Source organism: Leucoraja erinacea, chromosome 31 (assembly GCF_028641065.1).
Source record: "Leucoraja erinacea ecotype New England chromosome 31, Leri_hhj_1, whole genome shotgun sequence".
In the NCBI taxonomy this organism is placed as follows: domain Eukaryota; kingdom Metazoa; phylum Chordata; class Chondrichthyes; order Rajiformes; family Rajidae; genus Leucoraja; species Leucoraja erinaceus.
In genome coordinates, this window is record NC_073407.1 from 18,589,023 (window position 1) to 18,616,853 (window position 27,831).

The window sequence follows — 27,831 nt, forward strand, 5'->3', positions numbered from 1 at the left end:
AACCAAAATATATGTGAAACATTTACAAGGCAACTTTGTTTTTTTTCACGAATCAATTTGTAAAGCAAGCTACTTAAAGACCCCACCTATGCAGACTTAATTGTTAATTTATTTTTTATATTCATTTTATTTTTCAGATGTGGACATTCTCCAAAGGCTGGGCCTTACTGGGAAAAAAGCACAATCGCAGTCATCATCATCTTCTGTAACGTCCCACTCTGTTCCTCAGGGGGTCATTCCTTTTAAATCAGGCGTTATTCTCACCCAAAGAGCACGCATCAAAACACCAGTTGCAGCACTCATTCCTGCCTCATATGGCACTAACCTTGCCATAGTTTTGAGCTTATGCTCACATCGTATCAACAATGCTTTTTTATTTTCTGTTAGAAATAAGAAGAAAAAACTACAGCTTGGTGTTCAGTTTATACCAGGTAAAATCATTGTGTACGTAGGACACAAACAGTCTGTATATTTTGATTATGACGTTCATGATGGCCAGTGGCACCACATGGCGATCAACATCAGGAGCCGAAAGGTTACTCTATATACTTCTTGTGGGAAGAATCGTACAAATGCAAATTTGCATTTCAAAAAGGAAGATTCTTTAGATCCTGATGGTTCCTTTCTTTTGGGAAAAATGAACCAAAACTCAGTTCAATTTGAAGGAGCCATTTGTCAATTTGATATTTATCCCTCTGCAAAAGCAGCACATAATTATTGCAAATATATTAAAAAACAGTGTAGGCAGGCAGACATCTACCGACCGAACCTTCTCCCACTGCTTCCTGTTTTACCACAATTTCCTAATTCATCTGTTATCACCTCTTCTCCATTATTGCTGCATAAAAAGACTGGAAAGGATGACAACTGTACAGAGAAGTCAGCTTTGATGGGCACGGCTCAAACGATGCCGAACATCAAGATCCAGACTAATAAACGTGCATCTTTCGAAACCACGACCCAGCCTGCTCTGTTGTCAACACAGCGCCGGAACACTGCTTCTCCCCATCGACAGATGGCAACAACAACACTACTCCCAAGCACTGAACTTCTCCAGCTCCCTCCACGTATCAAATCTCCAACTACAGCCCCTGCTATGATGCTATCTCACACAGCTCATGACAAATCAACCAAAAAAAAGAATGAAAGGTTAACAAAGCAGCAAGGACCAAAATCTTCTGATATTACGACAGAGCCAGTTATGAAAAAGAAAGCGAAAGTAACTGTAAATGTGACAACAAATCCAACATCAACAAAGCCAGTGAAAAAGAAACCAGAATACCAATCCACCGAGAATCATTTTGAGACCCAGAAACCCTCAACAGTACTTGTGGAAAGACAGGATGAACAACCACAAAGGCATAACAAGCAGCCTTCAGAAAAGAACACTGAGCAAAAATCAACAACAACTCAATATGACTCTAGGGGTACCTACACTGTCATGACTGTAACACCTGCTGCCACAGATGGATACCAAACCTTTGGGATGGAAAGTTATACCGTTGACCCACTTTTTCAAGAACAACTAAGTATAAAAGGCGACCCTGGACCAAAGGTAAGATTCATTCTCTAACTAAATTGATTGATTGAAATATACAGCATAGAATCCGGCCCTTTGACCCACCAAGTCTGCGCCCACCATTGATCACCTGTTCCAACTATTTCTGTCATCCCACTTTCATATTCATTTCCTTTCTTTTTCACAAAACTGAAGTTTTTAGCGGTGTTTGGTGGGTGTGTGGGGACAGTGGGGGCACTGATGCCCACCGATACATCCATCAAGTGCACACTTTCAGATGTGTTAGAATTTCTTACTTTTTCAACAAACACCCTTGTCTTCTACACTATATTTTTAATAATGTTTTAACACGACAAATATAATCACATTTTTACAAAAGATTAAGTTTGCATGAGCAGTGTCTAGAATTTGTATAGAGTTATAGAGTCATAGAGTGATACAGTGTGGAAACAAGCCCTTCGGCCCAACTCGCCCACACCGGCCAGCAATATCCCAGTTACCCTAATCCCATTTGCCTGTGCTTGGTCCATAACCCTCCACAACAAAGTATCAAAATACTTTTCCTGTTGCTGCTCTCTGAAGCATCTATCTTATTTGGATTCTGAGAGATATCACTCTGAAAATATGTTACAAGGATTTTTTATGTTACTAGGATCAGCCATGCCTCTTACATTTAATTGTTTTACCTCCAAAATCTTGTTTATGAATTGTTTTTAAAAACAAAACAAATTTAGTGCTTGCTAACTTTATAAATTATTTCCCCACTGCTAAATCTGGCTTGGAATTTGTAATATGATTTTTTTTTTTAAATCATATTACTGAGGTCCTGACCTCAGTACCTGCCTAATTGGAGACCTTTGAACTATCTGTAATTGGAATTTATCAGACTTCATCTTGCACTAAATGTTCTGCCCTTTATCCTTTATCTGTGCATGGTGGATGGCTTGATTGTATTCATATCTGGTCTTTTCTTTAATAGGATAGCATGCAAACAAAGGTTTTTAATGTACCTCGGTACACATGACAATGATAAATTACACTAAACATTGGACTCACTAGCTAAAGGATCCAATCCCATTTGCTGTTGTCTATATTGAGTTGCAGAATAATGCTCAATTAAAATTAAGCCACTCATTTTGCCAATCAAGAATTTTGCAGCTTTGATCCAAACGTGGACAAGGAGTTGATGTTACATTAAATTATTTCTAATTTGAAATTATGTAATCTGTGGGAATTACGTTACTCTTTACAGAAAAGCAAGGTAATTCTAAAGCCAAATTTGACTAACCTTATAAATTTGCATAGGTACAAAGAGATTACCTACTACAGTAGCTATGATGTGTGTTGGCCATGTCCAATATGACATAAACTATAGGATCTCTGTCAATATACCAATGCATTTCACATAGACTGGTCATTCAATTCACATTAAGATTGAAATCAAATTGTAGCTTTAAACAATTCCGTTCACATGACCGTATAAAATTTAAGCTAAAAAGACCTTCTCATGGTTGCCTCATCCAGACAACAAGTACAGGATCTCCAATATATACCATTGTCACATACCCTTATCAGGCAATCTCCTCTGAAAATGAATATCACACGAAAGGCCATGCAACCAATTCAGCAAAAACGATTGTGACTTTTTCTGTATTCTCTAAGGAATTGAACACGCTTATGGAAACATTATATAATTATTCAGCTATTTTTCCTCTTCATATACCGGTCTACATTTCCCACATAGGGTTTTAGATTTTGCTCGACTCTTATGCTGTTTCTGTATTGGAAGGATTTTTTGGCACATTTACTTGCTGTATCATTGTTCAGATTTTCTTGGCTTTCCATTCCTTTATTTGACCTACATTGAACTCATCCCAGTTTTTACTATCCCTTCTTTCTGAGGTTATCAAATATTTTTTGCTGTGAACCAGACTTTTAACTTTTAATTTTATGCACCTAGTATATTCCATGATAATTGTTTTAAAAACTGTTTATCCTCATGGCGTACTCATAAGTAATGTTCTTGAGGTTTGGCCGAGTAGTTCTGAATATATACAGAGTTGTTCTCAGTCACATTAAATATAGTATGCAATGGCCACCAGAGACCTATAGCTCATCTACTTCCTCTCTCATCCAACAGCATTCCTGAGTTATGGTGTTGTTCTCTCTCAGGAAGGCCATCGTGGTCTCAAACCTTATTTAGCTACTTAAAAGTGTAATCTAGGCTTACAATTCAAGACAGTGTGCAGGGATTTGCTGACCCTATTCTCCTTCAGATGAGAGAGTAAATCGAAATAAAAGAACTGCAGATGCTAGAAATCTGAAATGAAACAAAATGCGATAAATACTCAGCACATGAGATGGCATTTGTTGAAAGAGAAACAGAATTAAAGTTTTAGATCAAAGATCCTTTCTTCAACCCACACTCCATCTGCTAATGAATGTGGAAACCCATTAGCACAACTTGAGATCAGTCTGAAGAAGAGTCCCGACCAAAACATCACCTATCCATGTTGTCGAGGGATGCTGCCCGACTCACTGAGTTACTCCAGCATTTTGTGTCTTTTCTTGAGGGGATTAGAGAGCTTTCCTGGTCTTGGAGCCAACCTTTATTCCTCAACTAACATCAACTGAAACTTGGTTGCTTCTTTTGGCAACAAAATACTGTAACTACAATTTGGAAGTAATTAATTGATAGGAAAGTCCTATGGGAATTGTTTGGAATACGAAACCTTTTCACACTTCGTCAAAAATTGTCTGAGAGATTTGATGAGGATTCAGGTCCACATTCTTCAGAGAGCCATACAGCACGTGAGGTGGACCCTTGGCCAACCAAGTTCGTAGTGGCCGTCAAGCACCCATTTTGTAATGGTCCCACACTAGTCACATTTCATTCTCCCCACACCCATCAGTTCTCTCTAGGTTTTACCACTCACCAACAACCCTGGAGCAATTTAGACTGACGAGTTAATCATCCAACCCATTGTTCGGGAAGTGGAAGGAAACTGGGGGCGCTGGGTGGAAATGCACATGGTCATAAGGTTATAAGTGATAGGAGTAGAATTAGGCCATTTAACCCATCAGGTCTACTTCACCGTTCAATCATGGCTGATCAATCTCTCCTTCCTAACCCCATTCTCCTGCTTCCCAGTAACACCCTGGTCACTGGGAAAATATGCTAATTGCATTCAGACAGCACCAGAGGACAGTATTGATCCCAGTTGCTGGATCTGTTTGGTAACAACTTGAATAGTTGTGCCACTTTGTTGACCCTCCACCTCCTTAGTAAAAGTTGTTTTCAATCAAGTTGTTTTAATCAGCTTGACTAATGGCCCCTCTAAACGCTCAGAGTGCATTTTTATTTGACAATATCTCTATGAATTGCTTTGAAATGTTTTTCATTCATATTCAGCTGCACTTTATTTGGCATTTATAATTTTCATTGATGAGCTACTTATACTATGTGAGATCACCAGGTCGTTTAATTTAAAGGATAATAATTCTGCAATGCATATTTAGGCTGTGTCAGTTTGAGAAGCATTCAAGAATTAAGGGATCTGATTATAAACGAGTTCGGTATTCCGACTGCGCATGACCAGGTCAAAGGTCACTATGCATAAGCAGCCCTGGAAAGCAGTGAAGCAGACCCGGGCCCGACACCGACCATGGACGAGCACGATGTCGCTCACTCACCAAAGCATTATAAAGCAATAAAAATGACAAAATAATCGTAGCTTTTAACAAAGGAACAACAGATACAACTATTTCATAGTTTGAAAGCAATATTTTCTTACCTAGAAAAATCAAAGCTGGAAAAGACAGAAGATATGAAGGTCCACTGCTCCACTGCCTTCCAGGGCTCTTTATGGATAGTGACCTTTGACCTGTGCATGCCTAGTTGGAAGCGTATATATATATATATTGCTCTAGGAAACAGCACTTCTTTTCTCAGTTATGCTTTAAAATCATTTTATGAATCACAATATCCTTATCAATGAAGCGACTTTGGATTGGACTTGCTTGGAAGGGATAATTTGGAGTTAGAACTATTTGGTAAAGAATTTGTTTTCTGCATCTCTATTCTATTGAGAAGATGTGGTCTAGAAAGATTTATCTGTTTGCCCTGTTGCAGGCTGAGGTTGTGTAAATTGCTGTTTAAAAATGAAGGCTGGTTGACAAAGTGTCGGCAAATTGCTAATACTTCATGTGGTGGCAAGAATGCCAATGTTTGTTAGCATGAAATGTATTACTAATACATAACAAATTAAACAAAGGACAAATATGTAGGAGATATCTAAACATTAGAGAATTATAGCAGCAAAGCTGAGGTTCTCAGAATTCACAATTGCACTCATAGATATAGTGGCATTTAAGAGGCTTTTAAATGAAATTGCACGGAATGGAGGGATATGGGTCACATGCAGACCAAGGAGATTAACCTGGCCATGTTTGACATGAACATTGTGGGCAAAAGGGCCAATTTCTGTGCTGTACTATTTTATGTTCTTATATCTAAGTTGCAACAGTTTTAATTGTCTTGATAGCTGAGCATTCCAATAAAAATGTTTCTGTCATGTAATGTTATGTTTATAATACTCTGTCTTCAGTCCTCCAAGCTCTATAGAGACATAGTCATGAGTATTCATTTTTACTATAAAACTGATGTTTTCAGTCTTTGTAATACGCGATTTTGAGAAATCAGAATGATTATGGCTGCAACTACTGAGGATTTCTTGAAGGGTTGCTCAGTCACTGATATGTGAAGACGTTGCTGGGGGTACAACCCCACTCTTCATTTCGTAGGTGGATGCTATTTATTGAATTTGTTTGCTTCATTAGTTAATTCAATTCATATTCATTATTTATTTTTTACATAGAATGCATTAAAGAGATTTTAGAAGCAAACAGGAAAGTCAAATTTGTTGGCAGTAGGTATTTAAGTATGTGGGGGGTGATCCTCACTCTGATAAGTTGTATAAATTCAAAATTATTAAAGAAATCACATAGAATTTTACCCTCAATGTTTTCACCCTTTGTAATTTTTATGAAGCTGAATTCTAAACTATCCCAGACTAAAGGAATACATTTAAAATAGGTTCCTGCTGTGCAGTTGTGAATTCCATTTAATTTTTACAGATGTTATGTGGGTTTACAGCTTGGCAAATTTACCAGTGAATGGGAGTTAGGATCTGGCTGCACATATTAAGTGGCTTCCAGCGCTCCTTGTGGACTCAGAAGCATTTAACCTCTCTTCTGCTGAACATAACATTTCAACTGCCACAAGCACTAAGTCTGCACAATGGACCTAAAACAACTTCCACCGCTTAACAAGCTCTGAATAATGACCTACCCCCTCCCATGATTGGTTGTCATACCAGCCAAAGCCCAGAACATTGACATTTCACCATGAGTGTCCCTAGTAGCAGCCAGTAGTCTACCAAACAAGCTAGAGACATAGAAGATAGGTGCAGGAGTAGGGCATTCAGCCCTTCGAGCCAGCACCGCCATTCACTATGATCATGGCTGATCACCCAGAATAGGTACCCTGTTCCAACCTTCTCTCCATATCCCTTGATTCCATTCCCTAAGAGCTCTATCTAACTCTCTCTTGAATGCATCCAGTGGATTGCCCTCCACTGCCTTCTGTGGCAGAGAATTCCACAAGTCTCTGGCTGATAAAGTTTTTTATCATCTCAATCCTAAATGGCCTACCCCTTATTCTTAAACTGTGACTCGCCCAACATGGGGGACATTTTTCCTGCATCTAGCCTGCCTGAACCCTTAAGAATTTTACATGTTTATATTCCAGTAAATATAAGCCCAGTCGATCTATTTTTTCATCATATATGTCAGTCCTGCCATCCCAGGAATTAACCTGGTGCTCCTACGCTGCACGCCGTCAATAGCAAGAATGTTCCTCCTCAAATTAGGAGACCAAAACTGCACGCAATACTCCAGGTGTGGTCTCACCAGGCCCTGTACAACTGCAGTAGGACCTCCTTGCTCCTATACTAAAAATCTCGTGCAATGAAGGCCAACTTTCTTCACTGCCTACTGTACCTGCATGGTTATTTTCAGTGACTAATGTACAAGGACACCTAGGTCTCGTTGCACCTTCCCTTTTCCTAATCTGACACCATTCAGATAATAATCTGCCTTCTTATTCTTGGCACCAAAGTGGATGACCTCACATTATTCCACATTATACTGCATCTGCCATGCATCTGCCCACTCACCCAACCTATTCAACCTGCAGCCTCATAGCCTCCTCCTCGCAGCTGACACTGCCACCCAGCTTTGTGTCATCCCCAAACTTGGAGATGTTACATTTAATTCCTTTGTCTATTGCTTGATTAGTTGTTGGACAGGCAACAAGATAAACTGCTAACAAGAATCTACATTCATAAGTCATAGTAGAATTAGGCCATTGGCCCATCGATAATGGCTTATCTTTCTTTCCACCTCAACCCCATTCTCCTGCCTTCTCCCCGTAACCGTTGACACCTTTACTAATCAAGAACCTGTCAATCTCTGCATTAAAAATACCCAATGACTTAGCCTCTACAGCCGTCTGTGGCAATGAATTCCACAGATTCTGGCTAACGAAATTCCTCCTCATCCCCTTCTAAAGGTACGTACTTTTATTCTGAGACTATGGCCTGCAGTCCTAGACTCTCCCACTATTGGAAACATCCTCTCCACACCCACTCTATCCAGGCTTTTCACTATTGGACAAGTTTCAATGAGATTGACCCCTCATCTTTCTAAACTCCAGTGAGTACTAGTAAATGATGAGCATTTTATGGCTCTTAGGCTAAATTCTAGCGAGTACAGGTCAGGGGCCATAAAATGCTCATCATGTATTAACCCAATCATTCTCACGATCATTCTCGTTAACCACCTCTGGACCTTCTCCAACACCGGGCATCCCCCCTCAGATATGGGGCCCAAAACAGCTAGCAATACTCCAAATCTGGACCAGTGCCTTATAAATTCTCAGCTTTGCATCCCTGCTTTTTTTAATCTCAAATTTAATAATCCTCTCAAAATGTATACTTACATTTCATCTGCCTTCCTTACTACCAATTCAAATTGTAAATTAAGCTTTTGGGAATCCTGCACCAGCACTCTGAAGTCCCTTTGCATCTCCAATTTCTAAATCCCCTCCCCATTTAGAAAGTAGTCTACACCTTTATTCCTACTGCCAAAGTGCATGACTGCACACTGTATTCCATCTGCCATTCCTTTGCGCACTATCCAAACCTGTCGAAGTCCTTCCGCAGACTCCCTGTTTCCTCCACACTACCTGCCTGTCCACCTACCTTCTTCATTATTGCGGGATCTCTGGCCATCCACGGGTCTTTTGCCTGCTTTATCAGTCTCCCACATTTGCACATTTATCTGCCAATATCAGGGCCGCAGGATGGTGCAGTAGTTTCTGAAGCACGGGGAAAGGTAGGAACTGTGAATAGTTTCAATGCACGGAGCATCATAGAGTATAGTCACAAAAGGTGAATTATAAAAATTTTACAAATTAGGAAGAACTGGATTCAATTCCCAAATGGCTCTAAGTATACAAAAGTAGAATGAATAAAATATACCAAGAGGATTCTAAGCTCAAATCCTTGAACATGTCAAGATGGTTCATTTCAGCCTGGATGAACATGACAGTATAAAGAATAACCTAGACGTCAGCCTGGGGAGGTAAAACAAAAATCAGCCATTGCTTCAACTTCTGGTAGTTATCCAGCAATTCTTTCTGGAAACAGACACAAGCAGTACAGGAACAAGTTTAACTTGGATTTGCCCCATGACTGAATAAATCTATCAATGGCCATGCCCATGGAACTTTCATTTAAAAAAATGAAAAAAATGAGAGTCACGATCTTCAGAAGTTATTTTTTTAATTTTGTTTTCAGAATCTGGGAATCTGTTAACGCCAGCATTTATTGTCTATAATTGCCCTTGAGAAAGTGGTGGTGAGTGGTACTTATATGAACCACTGTGGTTGTCATGGCTTGATATCCCCCAATACTGTTGGAAAAGGAGTTTTGGAATTTAGACCCAATGACGATAAAGGACCAATCATATATTTTCAATACGGTGCATGATTTGGAGGGGTACCTGAAGATGGTGTGTTCCCATGCACCAACTGTCTTTGTTCTTCTTGGTATTAGGGTTGTACGTTTAGGCGGTGCTGTCAAAGTTTCCTGGAAGAATAACTGCAGCCACTTTGCTGGTGGTAGAGGCATTTAATGTTATCAGAATCAGAATCAGAATCAGAATCAATTTATTTGTCATTTGGACCCCTGGAGGTCCAAACGAAATGCCGTTTCTGCAGCCATACAATACACACAAATAGACCCCAGACACAACATAATTACATTTAACATAAACATCCATCACATAGCTGTGATGAAAGGCCAAATAAACTTCTCTCTCCACTGCACTCTCCCCCCCCCGATGTCAGAGTCAAAGTCATAGCCCCCGGCTGGCGATGGCGATTGTCCCGCGGCCATTAAAGCCACGCCGGGTGATGCAAGGTCGCACACCGGGTCTTGATGTTGGAGCCCCCGGTGTGCGCTCGCAAAGTCCGCGGCCATTCCAGCCGCGCGGGGCAGTGATGTAGGCCCCGCTCCAGGAGCTCTTCGACCCCGCAACTCGGGCGGGAGAAGTCGCCACCGCAGAAGCCCCGAAAAGCGGTCTCCCCCCCAGGGAGCCGTGGGCTCGGCGCCGTCGTCCACAGACCTGTAGAGAGCTTCCGACTCTCCGGCAGCAGCAGCAGCAGCAGCAGCAACAGCACCAGCAGCAGCAGCAACAGCACCAGCAGCAGCAGCGCTCCTCCACCGCTCCGGACCCGGCCAGCTCCGCCACGGTGAGGTGAGTCGACACCTGAGTCCCCGGTCTCTTCCTGTTGGAGGCCGCTCCTCGTTGCGGCCTCAACGACGACTGAGGCCCGACGAGAAAAGGTCGGGTCTCAGTGCAGGGAGAGATTCAAAAAGTTTCCCCCCCCCTCCCACCACACACACACCCCAACATAAAATAACAAACACTACATAAAAACACAGACAAAAATAATAAAAACGCGGACAGGCTGCAGAGGCCGCTGCTGGCCAGAGCCGCGCCGCCTACCAAGGTGGTTGATGAGATGAAACTTAATGGTGGTTGATGAGATGAAACATAGAAACAATAGGAGTAGGCCATTCAGTCCTTTGAGCCAATATGGTGGTGCTGGTTAATCATCCAAAATCAGTACTCCATTCCTGCTTTCTCCCCATATCCTGTGATTCCGTTAGTGCTAAGAGCTATAGCTAACTCTCTCTTGAAAACATCCAGTGAATTGGCCTCCATTGTGTTCTGTGGCAGATAATTCCACAGTTTCACAACTCTCTGGGTGAACATTTTTTTCCTCATCTCAGTCCTAAATGGCCTATCCCTTATTCTTAAACTGTGACTCGCCCAATATGGGGAATATTTTTCCTGCATCTAACCTGTTCAATCCTTTAAGAATTGTATATGTTTCCATAAGATTCCCTCTCGTCCTTCTAAATTCCAGTCGACCCATTCTTTCACCAGATGTCAGTCCCATCATCCCGGGAAATAACCTGGTGAACCTCTGCTACATTCCCTCAATGGCAAGAATGACCTTCCTCAAATTAAGGAACGAAAACTGCACACCATACTCCAGGTGTGGTCTGACCAGGGCCCCGTACAACTGCAGTAGGACCTCATTGCTCCTATACTCAAATCCTCTCGCTATTAAGGCCAACATGCCAGTTGCTTTCTTCACTGCCTGCTGTACCTGCATGCTTAATTTCAGTGATTGATGCACAAGGACACTCAGGTCTTGTTGCACCTCCCCTTTTCCTAATCTGACCACTCAGATAATAATCTGCCTCCTTGTTCATGCCACCAAAGTGGATAACCTGACATGTATCCACATTATACTGTATCTGCCATGCATCTTCCCACTCACCTAACATCTATCCAAGTCGCCCTGCAGCCTCATAGCATCCTCCCTGCAGCTCACACTGCCACCCAGCTTTGTGTCATCCTCAAACTTGGAGACGTTACATTTAATTATTTTGTCTAATTCGTTATGGTAAATAACTGGGGTCCCAGCATTGACTCTTGCGGCACACTACCATTCTGAAAAGACCCATTAATTCCTACTCTTTGCTTCCTGTCCACCAACCAGTTCTCTCAGATGCCAATCAAGTGTGTTGCTTTGTTCCCGATGGTGTACTTATTGAAAGTCATTGGATCTGTACTCTTCCAAATAAGTGGAGAGGTATTCCATAATACTCCTGACTTGTGTCTTAAAGTTGGTGGAAAGGGCTTGGGGTGTCAAGAGATATCGCTTGCCACAGGAAACCCAGCTATGATCTGCTTTTGTGCGAACAGTATTTTGTGCTGTTGGTCAAGTTGAGTTGTGGTCAATAGTGACATCCAGGTTGCTGATAGTTTAGTTTAGTTTAGTTTATTGTCATTTGTCCAAGGCACAGTGAAAAGCTTTCATTACGTGCTAACTAGTCAGTGGAAAAACTATGCATGATTACGATCATGGTGTACGGATGCTTGATAAAGGGAATAATGTTTAGTGCAACATAAAGCCCAGTAAAGTCCAATTTTACTTCGGAGTCACGTGAGTGATTCCGTGAAGACCCCAGCTCCAGTGCGCATGCGGCTTAATCGCACAGCGTGCAGAACGCGGCAGCCAGCGGGAGTCGGGCGCTCCCGCATCCAAGGACGAGAGGTAAGTACTTACCTTAATCGGGCCTTGTGGTTTTTGCTCCAGGGGGAGCAAAAAAGTGAGGCATGGTGAGCGGGCCCCGTTTCGACTCCAGCGTGGGGCCGACAGTGACGGGGACAAGGTGCCACCCGGACCGCTAACGCTGCGGACCGCTGCAAGGAGCTGCGCCAATGCCGGTCCGCTGAACAGCTGTTCCGTACAGCCGCGGACCGGCGGGAAATTTTAAAAAACCCGACTGGCAGCCCTGCAGACTCCTGACAAGGAGAATCACCGCCCGGGAACCGCCACAACGCCGCCTGGAAAACGGCAGGCAGCCTCTACATGCAGGTAAGGGGAAATCTTACCAATTTACAGGTTCTACAGGAGCCATCTTCCTCCAAGCTGGAACAGGTTGGAGACAGCAAAAATGAGTATGTCTGTCTCCCCAAACCAGAGGAGGTCATGAAGTTCACCTCCAGGAGAAGGACTGCCTGCCCAACTCCACACGAGGGTCCTTATCTGGGAGGCAGCCACCGGTAGCGGTGGAGCTATTTCAATGCTCCCGCTCACTCGACACCGAGCCGCTCCCTGTGCCGCCAGTGTAAAGGGGCACTGGCTGAATGCCAAGGGAGCTGACTCTTACCCCAGTGCTATTGCACTAGCCATCTCCCTTGTCGAGGGATTGATGCAACAGCGGAGTGGAGTGCTTTGCCTCCTCCCATTTAGCGCATCCTTTATGCTCCTTTTTTAAGGGCTAAGGAGGCCAGGGCTGGGCTGGCTTAAGTGCTGGGCAGGCGGACGAAAACAGCAGTATGCCAGGGGAGCAGGATCAGGAAGAGCCACTGGGTGTCGTGGGCCACTACATGGCTCCTCCACGCGACCATCTTCCCAACAAAAGCCCTGCAGGAACAGGCCTTTCCAGAGGCAAATCCGCAGGCAGCTGGGTCTCGTAGACTCACAGACAAGCAGCGAATTCTACAGAAGGTCAAGATGTTACCACCTTTGCTCGCCTTTGGTGCTGACGCCTAAGATGTTCCCATATTTGGGATACTCGACTGAACGATGGTGCATATAGACCTGCCCGCAACCCCGAATATATGGGGCTATGCAAACCGCTGCTGCGGGGAAGAGGGAGCAGGCTATGGGACGAGCAGGACATCACATCCAACACCCAGCTGGCAGCACCCCTCGGCATCCACCAGCAATATCAAACAAGGACTGGTGAAAGCCTGGTGACCGCTGCAGATCCCCATAGTTCTTTTTAGACGGGGCCCAGAGCGGAGCCGTGGGAAGATGCGCCGCCCCACCGACAGCACCAGCATACCAGCAAACTACGCCTTCATGAAAAACAACAAGCATGGAGGTAGGTAGTCTGGTTCCTCCCAGTTTACACTAAAACAAGGGTGTTCTACTAAACTGCATGGGGAGTGGGCTAAGCATGGGATGCTGTCACAAATAACCAAAATATACTCAACAGCATTAGAGGATAAAAACGAATTCAAATTGGGCATTTTACTGCCAGTTCAGCAATGCGCCCAAAGGGCTGTTTCTCCCTCTAAGAAAAGAGAAGTGAGAAGGCAAGCTGAACTAAACAGGCACATTACTAAACGGATTGGAATTTGTATCGAATATATTCACCAAAACTATAAAAGATGATGAATGTAGCATCATCATTGATCTAATATCACTAAATAAATCTGTTGAGTATATCCACTTTAAGATGGAGGTGGAGTTTTGTCACTGCCAGACATCTGATCTCCCTAGGATACCTATGGGGAGCATTGATATGGGAGATGCTAACTATCTTATACCATACACTAGGATCATTATAGATACCTAAATATATTTACCTGGATCATGGATATCCCGGTTAGGGCAACCATGGGAGCATATAGCATTTCATATGGTCTAAACCTCCGCCCTAAACTATTAAAAATGGCCATGAAAATATTAAGAAAACAAGCATAATCATGGCACATATTGGATGATATCCTCATATTAGGGGAAACAAAGGAATTAGCTGTGGAGCAGTTCTAGCTACGAAACAGCTCCCTAAAGCTGAGGTTCATCCCACGCCCAGATAAACCAGAATTGAAGCGTTACTACCAAGGATTATCTGGGCTTCAATAACAATTCCGTCCATATGACTGTTACTTTGCCAAGACACTTGGGTCACTATAATCAAATCATGAATGTACCCACTGAAGCTATATCACAATTAAGGTGGTGGGCAGACATATATTTGGCATAGTTTTCAGCCCTATTATCATCACCAATCCCAACTTGGTTATTTTTTAAAAACCAATGCCAGTACTTTAGGCTGGGGAGCAACTAAACTCCATATCCAGCACAGGTAACAGATGGACCAAGTCACAAACATCGTTACTACACATACCGGGCATCAACTTCTTGGGATTGGTGATCGCCTATTGGGCTAAAAAGCATATGCATTTCAAATGCAGCACGTACACATATGTGGTTACGGATTGATAATACTATGGTGGTGGCTTATATTAACCATATGGGGAGCATAAAAATCATTATTGTGCAACAAATTGTTCAAACAAATCTGTCAATGGTGTGTCAAAAGACATTTTAACTATCAGCTGCCTATGTCCTAGGAAGATAGAACACAGTAGGAGACACCAACTCACGGGGTACAATTTATGATTACATTGAATAGATGTCATAACCCAAAATATCTGCTAAATTTATTAAGCACTTTGAAAGCCAGATATCAATTTGGTTGCACAAGACGGCATCACCAGTAACCCATGTATGTGACTTAGGAACCAGATTAGAGGCAGCAGCGATAGATGCCTATACGCTGGAAGGGGGAATTTCTGCTTTGCCTTCCTCCCTTCTGCCTCATCCGTCGGGCACTTCGCAATACAGATGGGATCTGTCTCCGAGATATTGAACGTGCCCGACCGGCCTACAGCCATGGTTCCCAGTTCATCACGACACGGTGGGCGAGTCACCTATGGATTTCCCTAGTGGACCATGGTTGCTGACTCAACCCAGTATCAGGCATAAGCCACCCATGCCAGGGAAACATCAAACTCCTGGGTGCAGGTTTTGAATAGACCTTACCAGGGACTGGGATTATCCAAAGGAACCATTACCACCATGTCGGCATCCCTGCAAACAGTCACTAAAAGCTAACATGGGTAAAATACTGCCACGACGCAGGGACAACGAACTATTCAACCACTGACGTATTGGAGTTCCTGGAACATCTACAACATGACTAAAAGGTGAGTTACAGTGCCGTAAATACAGCATGGAGCGCCTTATCTGCTTATCTAAAACCGCATGTCAGCAGAGCATGGGATCCCATCCACTGAAGGTAAACTTATGAAGGGCAACTATAATATAAGCCCCAAACACCCAGGTATATACCCATGTATGGGATATTGGTGTGATATTGACATACCTCAGAGAATGGCACCAGCCAGATCCCTCAGCTTGCTTAATCTATGTTTTAAAAAAGGCTCATGCTTATGGCTCTCGTACACGCTCAAAGAGTCCGGTCACTCCATAAACTAGACTGGATACATGGTGATTACCCCAGACGCATCAAGTTCATATTTAGGTCTGGTAAAATCTAACTCGCAGGTATATGGATTCGGCACGAACTAGCAGGGTCGAGATCGCCTGTGTTTTCCGTGCTGTAGTCGTTATATGGCTATATGGACCAGGAACGCCCGATTCACTGGTGGGATTCCGGGCCTACCCACCAGAGTCCAGGTTGAGTGTGGTGACCCATCTACTACTATATATAGACACAACCCACTATCTTAGAGGGAGAGGAAAGCCTATGGGTCAACCACAGTAACCCAAAATGGGGTACGAGCCAAACCACTCCAAGGTGGCTCAAACAGGTACTGAAAGCTGCCGGAATAGATAATAATACATTTAATCCCATTCCACTAGGGCAGCATTGATATCAGCGGCTGAACGAATGGACATCCCGGTTGACCACATTTTCAATACAGCAGAATGGTCAAGGGAACCGCGTTCAGAACATTTTTTATTATAAACCGTTGATAAACCTGATTTAATTGCAGGAGAATATTACAAACTGCAATATTAATTTAAGCTCAGAGGAGCTCTGTTATGTTGTTATTGTTAACAAATACCTTTCTGTTTCTTTTGAAAGCAGATCCACTGGTTGATTACGATAACACTTCCTCCCTCATAAACTTCGGCAGTGAGTGAAATAAAAACTGTTACACGGTTTGAAATCACAGACCTTTGAAGTCTTCACGGAATCACTCACGTGACTCCGAAGTAAAATAGTAAGATTAAACGAGTACTTACCAGTACGAAGTTTGATCTGTATTTTATGAGGAGTTACGGTGAGGGATTAAGTGCCCGCCGCTCCCACCCTCATTATACAGATCAAGCTAATAAACTGATGTCTCGTGATCTTTACTATCTTACTTCAAATATTGTGTCTATTCTGTGATTTCACACCGCTGCTTCGAAGTATGCCGCATGCGCACTGGAGCTGGGGTCTTCACTTAATCCCTCACCGTAACTCCTCATAAAATACAGATCAAACTTCGTACTGGTAAGTACTCGTTTAATCTTACTATTAAATATAGTCCAAATGTCTCCAAGGAGGTAGATAGTAGCTTTGGACCACTCTCTAGTTATTGATAGGATGGTTTAATTGCCTGATAACAGCAGGGAAGAAACTGAATCCAGTCCCTGAATCTGGAGGAATGCATTTTCACACTTTTGTACCTCTTGCCTGATGGGAGAGGGGAGAAGAGGGAGACTCGTCCTTGATTAAGAGGTGAGACTCATCCTTGATTATGCTGGTGGCCATGCCGAGGCATCGTGAAGTGTAAATGCAGTCAATGGAAGGGAGGTTGGTTTGTGTGATGGTCTGGGCTGCAACCATAACTCTCTGATAAAATGCTTTCTGTGGTACCTCTGTAGAAGTTGGTGAGAGTTGTTGTGGTCATGCCGAACTTCCTATGCCTTCTAAGGAAGTCGAGGCATTGGTGTACTTTCTTGGACCTTGCCTTGTTATGGCTAGTCCAGGACAAGTTGCTGGATATATTTACTCCTAGAAACTTGAAACTTTCAACCAACTCTACTTTGGCACCGTCAATATATACCTGGGTATGTCTATCTCTTTGCTCTTTGTTGATCACTTTCTTCTCTGTCTTGCTGACTTTGAGAGAAAGGTTGCCAACAGATTATGAAGTTCTCTAACTCCTACCTAGTCCTAACAGGTGGGACTAAGGGGAAAGGCCGAGATGGCCTGTTTCCGTGCTGTAATTGTTATATGGTTTATATGGTTTACCTGTACCGCCTTGTCATTATTTGAAAGCTGGCCCACAATGGTGGTGTTATCCATGAATTTATAAATTGAATTGGATTTGTACTTGGCTGCATAGTTGTGGGTGTAAAAGGAGTTTTGTTTGTTTTGTTTGTTTTGTTTAAGGCATGACATAGATTAGTTGATTTAATGGGGAGGAACAAGGCCAGACAGAATTTAATCCTGACATGTTTGAAGTGATACATTTTGAGAGGGTAAACAAGGCCAAGATATACACAGTAAATGGGAGGGCTCTAGAAAGTGTTATGAATGGAGCGACCTTGGGGTATAAATCCATAAATTCCTGAAACGTAGTACAGGAGGGGAGTGTGGTGAAGAAGTCATAAGGGATGTTGCCTTCAGTGATTGTGGCATAGAATATAAGAACTGGGACATCATATTAAACTTTATAAAGCATTGATTAGGCTACACCTGGAGTATTGTGTTTGTCTCTAATTGTCACACCTTAGGAAGGGTGTGATTGTATTGAAGAAGATGCAGTGGAGATTCACCAGGATGTTGCCTGAATTTCCATTCATTTCTACAATATCTAAAATGCTCTAGATTAGACTAATTCTGGGATGGGTTGTCTAGAGTCTAGAACAAGGCATGGATCCGAATTCTCCATGCTTGTTGGTCATCTGTCTTACCTAGACTGATCTATGTGAATCAAGTTATCTATGTGAATCAAGTTATGTGTCCTCAAGCTGCACTGCAAAGCCCAGCGGGGTGCCTGGCTTTGTTGTAGCTCTGCCTACAGAGTTGTTTTGACAACCAGGTAAGCTATGTTCCTTGGCTTCCCAGCTGCAAATAATTAAATATTCAAAAACTATTAATAATTAAGCATACAAATATTTCTTGTAAAATCCCTAAAACGTTCCAACAATTCAAATATTTAAATACTGGAAAACACTTGAAAGTAATCAATTATATTAATGTTAATTTAATTAAATAAAAATATAAATTACTCTCTATTTGCCTTTCTTGCTTGAAGGCTGTTCCTCTCCATTCGAATGAATGGGCTTGATATTCCATTGTGGGAATAATGGACACATTTCTTAGTGTAAGCGCAAGAAATATCTTCCAAAGTTGCAATACCTATTAGACTTCATGAGAGGGTAATCAGGAAATGAATGGTAATCACCTGTAAACTTCATGGAACCGTAAACTTCAACACAGTTATGGTTGTGCATGGAACTGTTCACTATTCTGCAGAAATTTAGGACTGTATTTCATTGAGTTGTACAAGATTGAAAGGATTTGAATGACAAAGCATTGTCGAGCAGATCTCTGATCTACCTCTGCTTCCATTTCTTAATCTGTATGTTCCTCCTAGTTTTTTTGACTAATTGTGTTTCTGAGATGAAAATGCTTGAAAAAATTGAGGCTGTTTTATATGCCCAACTCTATTATTATATATCTAAATGCATTAGATATGTGCATGTTTATTTCTTAGATTATCTTGCATGACTTCATAAGTATTCATCTTTCCACTGCAATGTTCCAGTTTGCTTCCACGTTTCCCAGAAGTTGCTCAGAAGTTGTTCCAGATCTTTCAAATCAAAAGCTTTTCAATGTACTTGAGTACACGTAACAATAAACAAAACAAAACGTTTAAACTGATGTACTTTGCCACTGATACCAATTGAACTTTATTATTCTGTGGTATCTATTCTTCCAGAGCCACAACATGTTTTCTTTTAACTTTCATTTAACATAGTGGAAAATTTCATTCACTCCTTTCAAAACTTTTTGCTTACTCCAGAGTTTGTGTTTCCACAATGAATACCCTCATTATACAGTGACCTTGGCAAATCTGAGTCAGTTTTCTGAAAGCTTAATTTGCTGCGGAAAACAGAGTAGGTATTCTGGCAACTAACCCATGAACTCTGTCACCTTAAGAGGAATTAGTAACTAATTGCTGTACAAATTGAGGAATGACTGTATAATATTTTAATACATATCAATTATTTCTCCACAGGGTCCTCGAGGCCCTCCAGGCCTACCTGGTCAACCTGGAAAAAGAGGACCTCGGGTAAGTTTTTTAGTTTTTCTCGTAATATTTACACTCCAGAAATATTAGTTTGACTATCAACCATTTTCAGGAGCACAAAACTGATTACTGCCATTTAAAATTGTCAAAATTATCCTATTAATAAATCTGATTATGAAAATGTAGTTTTATTTTGAATCTTTATGCATGTTACCTTTCTCACCTTGAGTCCTATCTGAACTCATCTTGTCAATGATAGGAATCTCTCGGACTTTCGATCATAGTCTCACTAAATATCGAACTCACTGAAGCATCCAGATTTCCTTCCTGCCTGCATAGTTAGTTCATATTGTTTAAGAAGGAACTGCAGATGCTGGAAAATCGAAGGTAGACAAAAATGCTGGAGAAACTCAGCGGGTGAGGCAGCATCTATGGAGCGAAGGAAATAGGCAACGTTTTAGGCTGAAACCCTTCTTCATATTATTGGCTTTCTTTTCTGTACATGTCTCCTTCAAATCTGCCTTCATCATTCTCCCTTGTTTTAAAGAAAAGCATGACCCCCATGCCCTTTCAACCGTCTATTAGTGATCACAAACAGTCTTGCAGTACCCAAACATACCTTTATTTCCAAAAATAGACACACAAGCTGGAGTAAGTCAGCTTTCTTCAGTCTGAAGAAGGGTCTTGATCCGAAACGTCACCTATTGCTTCTCTCCAGAGATGCTGCCTGTCCCGCTGAGTTACTCCAGCTTTTTGTGTCTATCTTCAGTTTAAACCAGCATCTGCAGTTCCTTCCTACACTTTACCTTTATTTCCAGATCTGGTCTGTTACTCATCCTTAACCTGTGTAGCTCCATTTTTGATATCTGCCCCCCCCCCCCCCCCTACTCATTTAGCAGCAAAGTTCCAAACCCTAGGATTCCCTCCCTTTATTTCCCCTTCTCTACCTCTTCGACTACCTTTAATACACACTGACAAGCTTTTTGATCAGTTTTATGGTTTTCAATGCCAAAATATCCATACTTGGTTTGGTATCAAATTTGATTTGTTAATCGTCAGGTGACGTGTTTGGGACTGTCAAAGGTTTGGTATGTTATTTATATAAATACATCTATAGATGCTCCTGAACACGTCATCAGTGATGTAACCTGGGGTCAATGGGTGTTTCGGGTCTTTCAACATCAGACACCCTCACCCAGGCGTCCCAGCCGTGGTTGATCAGACCACGACTTGTGTTCAGGTGGCATTCGCTCCTCCCCATGGACCTTCTCTCCTGATCCAGAGCCATCTCGAGGCCTTCTCCGCTGCCTCTCTAGTGTTCTTGATGGCCCTTCTACAAGGCTTTGTAGAGCGATTGCCCTGCAAAACCTCTGCAGCCAACCTCGATGGGCATACACCTTGCCTTCCAGCCCTGCTTGTGGCAGTTTATGACCAGCTCTTCATACTTGGCCATCTTCCTCTCGTGGGCCTCCTCCAGACGGTCCTCCCACGGCACTGTCAGTTCCAACAAGATGATGTTTTTGGTCGCCTCTGAGACCAGGAGGATATCTGGCCTCAGGGTGGTCGTGGCAACGTGCCCTGGGAACTTCAGCTGTTTCACCAGGTCTACAGAAAGCTGCCAGTCCTGCGCAGTCGCCAGGATTCCTGACGGATTCCTGGCTGCTGTGGTTCTTAGCAGCTGCACTCCGGCCTTCACGAAGGTGATCATCTGGGTGGTGGGGTGTTCTCGTCTGCAGCTGCTGATTCCCATGCTGATGGCTTCTGCAATGGGTTTGAGAACCTGGTCGTGACGCAAGGTGGACCGGCCCTGCCCAAGAGACTGTCAAAGGTTTGGGATGTTAAAGGAAGTATAACAATACCAGATGATGTTGCTATTCAATCTGAAGTGTACGTCCATGGCTGTTAGCTAACTAACCAAATATTAATAAGCTTATTAACGAAGCATTGAACAAAATGTTGATAACTCCACAAATTATATCTGAGACTGATTTTATTTGCAAGGTCATTTATTATCCTAATTATCCATTTAAGTAGCAATATCTCTTCTTATAATTGATTATCACTGAAGGTGTCAAAGTCAGTGAGCTGATTAGAAATTGTGCTGATATTGTGTATTTCAAATATAGAATGATCAAAACAGTTGGCATCTTGCCTTGTTCAGACAAATCATGAGTGTTGATGAGAAATTTCTGTCCAAATTGATTGTATTTCAGGGCTAAAGCTGAATGATACCTGGAACATTTTTCCATTGGTGCTTTATCATTGTTCTAATGAACAAATTAAGTAATAAGGCATGTTTTATCCACACCCTCCTCATTTGCATGGTTACGTTGATTATTTCTGCTTGACCTTCAGAGGATTCTCAAGACATCCAGTTTAGAAGACAATAGACAATAGGTGCAGGAGTAGGCCATTCGGCCCATCGAGCCAGCACCACAATTCAATGTGATCATGGCTGATCATCCCCAATCAGTACCCCATTCCTGCCTTCTCCCCATATCCCCTGACTCCGCTATCTTTAAGAGCCCTATCTAGCTCTCTCTTGAAAGTAACCAGAGAACCAGCCTCCACCGCCCTCTGAGGCAGAGAATTCCACAGACTCACAACTCTCTGTGAGAAAACGTGTTTCCTCGTCTCTGGTTTTAAATGGCTTACCACTTATTCTTAAACTGTGGCCTCTGGTTCTGGACTACCCCAACATCGGGAACATGTTTCCTGCCTCTAGCGTGTCCAAACCCTTAACAATCTTATATGTTTCAATAGGATCCCATCTCATCCTTCTAAATTCCAGAGTATACAAGCCCAGCTGCTCCATTCTCTCAGCATATGACAGTCCCGCCATCCCGGGAATTAACCTTGTACACCTACGCTGCACTCCCTCAATAGCAAGAATGTCCTTCCTCGAATTAGGGGACCAAAACTGCACACAATACTCCAGTGTGGTCTCACTCGCTCTGTACAACTGCAGAAGGACCTCTTTGTTCCTATACTCGACTCCTCTTGTTATAAAGGCCAACATGCCATTCGCTTTCTGCACTGCCTGCTGGACCTGCATGCTTACTTTCATAGACTGATGAACAAGGACCCCCAGATCCTGTTGTACCTCCCCTTTTCCCAACTTGACGCCATTTAGATAGTAATCTGCCTTTCTGTATTTGCTACCAAAGTGGATAACCTCACATTTAGCCACATTAAGAATGAGAAGTGATCTTATTGAAACATATAGGCTTATGAAGGGACTTGACAGTGGATGCTGAGGGACTAGGACATTATACCTTGTAGCACAGAAGACTGAGGGGTGATCTTAGAGAAGTGTATAAAATTATGATGGGAATAGATCTGATGAATCCACAGACTCTTATACACAGAGGACATGAGTTTAAGGCGAGAGGGGAAAGATTTAACAGGAATGTGAAAGGCAACTTTTTCACTTAGATGGTGGTGGGTATATGGAATAGGCTGCCAGCAGAGGTAGTTGAGGTCGATACTATAACAGCATGTAAAAGATACGTGGACAGGTACATGGATAAAAACGGTTTAAAGGGATATGGCCAAATGTGGACAAATGGGATGAGTTTAGATGAGGCATCTTGGTTGGAATTAATGAGTTCGGATGAAGGGCTTGTTTCCATGCTGTATGGGTCTATGAGAAGGAATCTCTTCCGCAGCGAGTTGTGACTCTTTGGAATTCTCCAAATCAGAACTGCAAAGGTGAAATCATTGAATACATTTAAAGCAGAGATTGATAGACATTTGAACAAGGGAGCTAGGTAAGGACCAGGAAAGTGATACAAAGAGTGGATCGCCAAGATCTCAGTGAATGATAGAACAAGCTTAAGGACAGAGCAAGCTTGGCCACTCCAGCTTTTGTTTCTTAAGTTACACTGTAGGTGTGTTAGGGTCCATTTTTATGAAGTTGAAAATTGAGTCATAGGTTTTCACTCAGTTTCAAGACCAAAGGTCCACGTCAGACCCCTAACACACGTTATCCCCAACTTGAAAATTAATTTCAGGCCACTTATACCTGTTGCACTTTGCCACAAACTGTGAATGGGGAGAGACAATGAACAACCAGATCATGGTAGTTAGTGGCCAGCGGGAATACTGTTATCCTGGCTTCACATAAACTCGAGATAAAAATAAACATATCTTTTTTACATTCTTTGTTAGGCCATGTCCGCGTGAGGAAATTCTGAGTGGAGTAAGCCTAAAGCATGTTCAACTCAAGGCAATCCAATTTCCCAGAGGAGTTCTAAAATATTCCCTAATGTGTGATGTAATTCTCACAAAATAATTTGATTCTTTATCCTTTACAAACAAAAGTAAAACCTTATTAAACACTCTTGTTGAGTGCACTGTCTTTTTAAATGCTAATAATGTATTCTATGGCCTGACATCAATCTACCTTTTGTATCAGTAACTGTGTTCTAGGGTACTAAGAGTAAAGAAGTTGATGCAGGCTGTTGAACTGTGAAAAGATCCAATTGTATATCAGTTTATTTATTTAAATTCACCTTACCAAGATGGTTACTGTCGTTTGAAAATTGTTTGAAACTGATGTATTATACATGCAATAAAACTGAAAATAGCACAGTGAATTGAACTAAAATGTGTAATCACTGGTGATTGCTGAGAAGTAATCCAGATTAGTCATCGTAATCAAAATAAAGAAATATAGAAGAAGACTAAAGTATCAGCATTTAAAAGACACTTGGGAAGTTACATGGATAGAAAAGGTTAAGGGGAATATTGTGCAAACATGGGCAAATGGGACTAGTTTAGATCTGGCATTTTGGTTCATATGGATGTGTTGGTCCAATGGGCCTGTTTCCATACTGTATGACTATGACTATGAATTTCAGATTTGACTTGGATATATCACAGCAACATGAACTTTAAAATCTCACATAATTATTCACTATTTTCGTTATTGCTCTTCAAAGCTTTTCCATTATCTATCTAAATTTGTATCAATCTCTTTCTTGAACATGGTTGTACAGGTGCTGTGTGGCCAAACATTTGTATTGCTGCAACATCATTTTATCCTCTTGTATTTAGTTCTTGGAATGTAAAGGCCGTCATTCCATTTGCCTTTTTATTATTTTTGTATGAATTCATGACTTTAAATTAATCCATGTACAAGCACCTCTAGGTTTCTTTTTCTTGTTTAGCCTCTAGTCTTCCACCACTGAGTAGCATTTGGATTATTTTTAATTTAATGAGTGGATAATTTGCTATTTGCCATTATTGAAATCCACTTAATATAACTTTTCCTATTCGTTTAATATATAAATAATTCTTTGTGAATTTATCTTTGAATTATGACTATAATGTTGGCCATCAACAGGAAGATATGGAAACCTGCACTCTCTATCCCAATTTATGAATAATTAATAGTAATGTAAATAATTGTCCATATAATCTGCAGATTCCTGTGGAATGTCAGTAGTCGCACACAGCTATTTAGATCACCTAACCATTGTCCCAAATCTGTCTTCAGCTGCTCAACCCATCTAATAAACACATCAATAATTTGGCCTCACTTCCAGGAACTTATATTTGCCAATGTAATATTCTATCAGATACCTGTTGGGCCTATTCTCTTTGTAAGGGAATTGTGATGGTATCTATTTTAACATTTGGAAGTACAATATATGTGCCACATTTGTTGTCAGCTTCTAGATTGGCTGAGATATTCCACTAGATCAATAGATTCCTGAGATTAAATGAATCATGCGGTATGGAACATATGCTATATTTTGCACACTGCTTCTTTTCATTTTTTTGCATTACTTTTGTACTCGCGCAAGGTTTGATTATAATAACATATAGATGATTTACCTGGATAGCACGGAAAACAGTTTCTCACTATATCGCCGAACACATGACAATAATAAACCACTAGCAATACCAGAGGCTAGAAAATGGTGCCCAGGTGGGAGATCAGCCATAATCTTAAGTGGCAGAGTGGGCTTAAAGGACTGGATGACCTATATCTGCAACTATTTCATGTATTTTATGTTATAATCTTTTAGAAAAGAAAGGGCATGTTCCACGATGGTTTCTCCAATGCACAGGCACCTTGTCTGAATGAAAGAAAAGCTGATTTAACAGTTTGAATGAATAAATATTTAAAGGTATTGGTTTAGCTGTTCATCAAATATTTAAATATTTTACCAAGGAAAATAGTGAATAAAAATGTTGTTTGTGTTCCCTTGGATTTTAAATTGACTAGTGGGAATAGATTAAAATGTGGAAAACTTCAGTGAACAGTAGTCTGTTGTCAACTTACAGTGGTTTGGTTCAATTTCAACTAATGGAAACAAAAAATCATATGAAAGCCTCTTTTACAAGTTGGCTGTGCTTTTGATTGAATAAGAAAGCAGTGGATTCAGGCACCACTCAAAGACCTGAGCACATAATCTCTAGTAATATTTCTGTCCAGCAATAAGATAGTGCTACTTTACAGACGATTCCATCCGTATCCCTATCACTCCAACACTTTGTGTTTTATTCTAGATTTCAGTATCTGCAGTTCCTTGAGTTTCATTTTAAACCAATAATAGTTTGGGCTTCAAGTATGCAAAAATAATTTTAAAATTGATTCCATGAAAATTAATTGATTTTCAACCACAAATTTTTAGAAATTGGTTCTCTCAGTGCCATAGCGCTGTGCAACCTATTTGATCAGAGTTCTGATGGTAATTTTGTACTTGACTGTGAATTGGACTTTCAGAACATGATGGCCTTTATGATTTATATAGAGCTGTGGGTTTTCATAAAGAAGCATGTGCAATCTATTATTCACTGAAATTTCAAGACAGTCATAATCTGTGAAAACCCGTGTGCCTGCTTAATTTGATGATCCCTGCTCTAAGAAAAAGAGGAAGCCCTTCTTCTGGACCATGAGATTCACCATACTCTGGTGCATAATAACCTGGGAAATATGGCAGAAAATCAGCAAGAATGTCTGCTGGACCTACACAGAGTCAGCTGTTGGTGACATCAGTTCTGTTGCTAAGCTGATTGATACTTACCCAAACAAATTGTGTTGTGTAAATGCACATAATACATAAACCAGGCACAGGAAAAATGGTCTGAAGAACCTCATACCCTACTCCTGTTGTACACCAATGACCCACTCCTTCAACTTGTACTGTTCAATATGATCATTGTGATCTGCAAGTAGCATTTTGGACGCCAGTCTGGGTGCTCTCCAGGACATTAAAGAGCAACTCCTGCTTCATCAATGTTTATTATTGCAGACAAAGGCATTATCCACTATTGGCTCCATGCTGGCTCCCAACAGAGCCATCCAATCAGTTGCATTTCACTCTCTTTATATCTCTGTAGCCCTGCAATTTACTCTCTCCCATCAACTCCCCCTTGATTCTTTTTACCTCTTAGCTACACTAAGGAGGCATTTTCAGCAGCAAATTAAACGTCCAATACTTGATATAGATGTATACCTATTCTAAGCAATAGAATAAAAACATGCAAAAGCCTAATGAAATCAGAAGTTAAGACTTACAAAACAATATAACCTTGTACCATGAACATAATAGTAGTTCTTGCAGGTGACCTAACTTTAATTAAACTTTTTATTATCCCACTACAACATCTCAAGTGAACAACTCTTCAATAATAGACAGAGATAAATATATAATGTGATTCTTATTAATTTTAATAACTTTACGCTTGCAAATGAAATAAGATTTTCAGTTTAAAGTATAGGATGTGGAGTCCAATGTCAAAATTATTGATTAGCCTGGATCTTGGGAGCACATGCATTGTCCAAGTAGGGAATGCCTATATGTACCTCTGCCTTTGTCCTTAACCTGCCTCATTGAAGACTATATGGGAGAATTGGTTTGTTAATTCATCCCCTGGGGAGCAGGCACTTGTGTTATCTTCCTTCCAGTTGCAGTCCACCCATGCCATAAGACTCACCGTATGGCTACCTTTATAGCTATAAGGTGAAAAGGGGAAAGTTAAATTGAGATGTGAGGGGCAATCTTTTTACACAGAGTGGCGGAGGCCTGGAGGGCATTGCCAGGAGTGGTGGTGGAGGCAGATATGATATTGGAGTTTAAGAGGCTTTTAGGTAGGCACATGAAAGTACAGAGAAGTACAAGGAATAGAGGAATATGGATCATGTACAGGCAAATGAGATCAGTTTAACTTGGCATCATGTCCAGCACAAACATTGTGGGCCAAAGGGCCTATTCCGGTAATGTAGTGTTCTATGTTTA

The 27,831-nt window shown here is 41.5% G+C and overlaps 1 protein-coding gene across 2 annotated transcripts in view; it reads left to right on the top strand.

Moving 5' to 3' along the window:
• Window positions 1-27,831, top strand: part of col27a1b (collagen, type XXVII, alpha 1b) — a 313,539-nt gene that overhangs the window by 43,653 nt on the left and 242,055 nt on the right. For both annotated transcript variants that reach the window (XM_055660163.1, XM_055660164.1), the window contains exons 3-4: window positions 138-1,555; window positions 19,568-19,621. In XM_055660163.1, coding sequence (XP_055516138.1) covers window positions 138-1,555; window positions 19,568-19,621 — 1,472 coding nt within the window. The remainder of the gene's footprint in view (window positions 1-137; window positions 1,556-19,567; window positions 19,622-27,831) is intronic.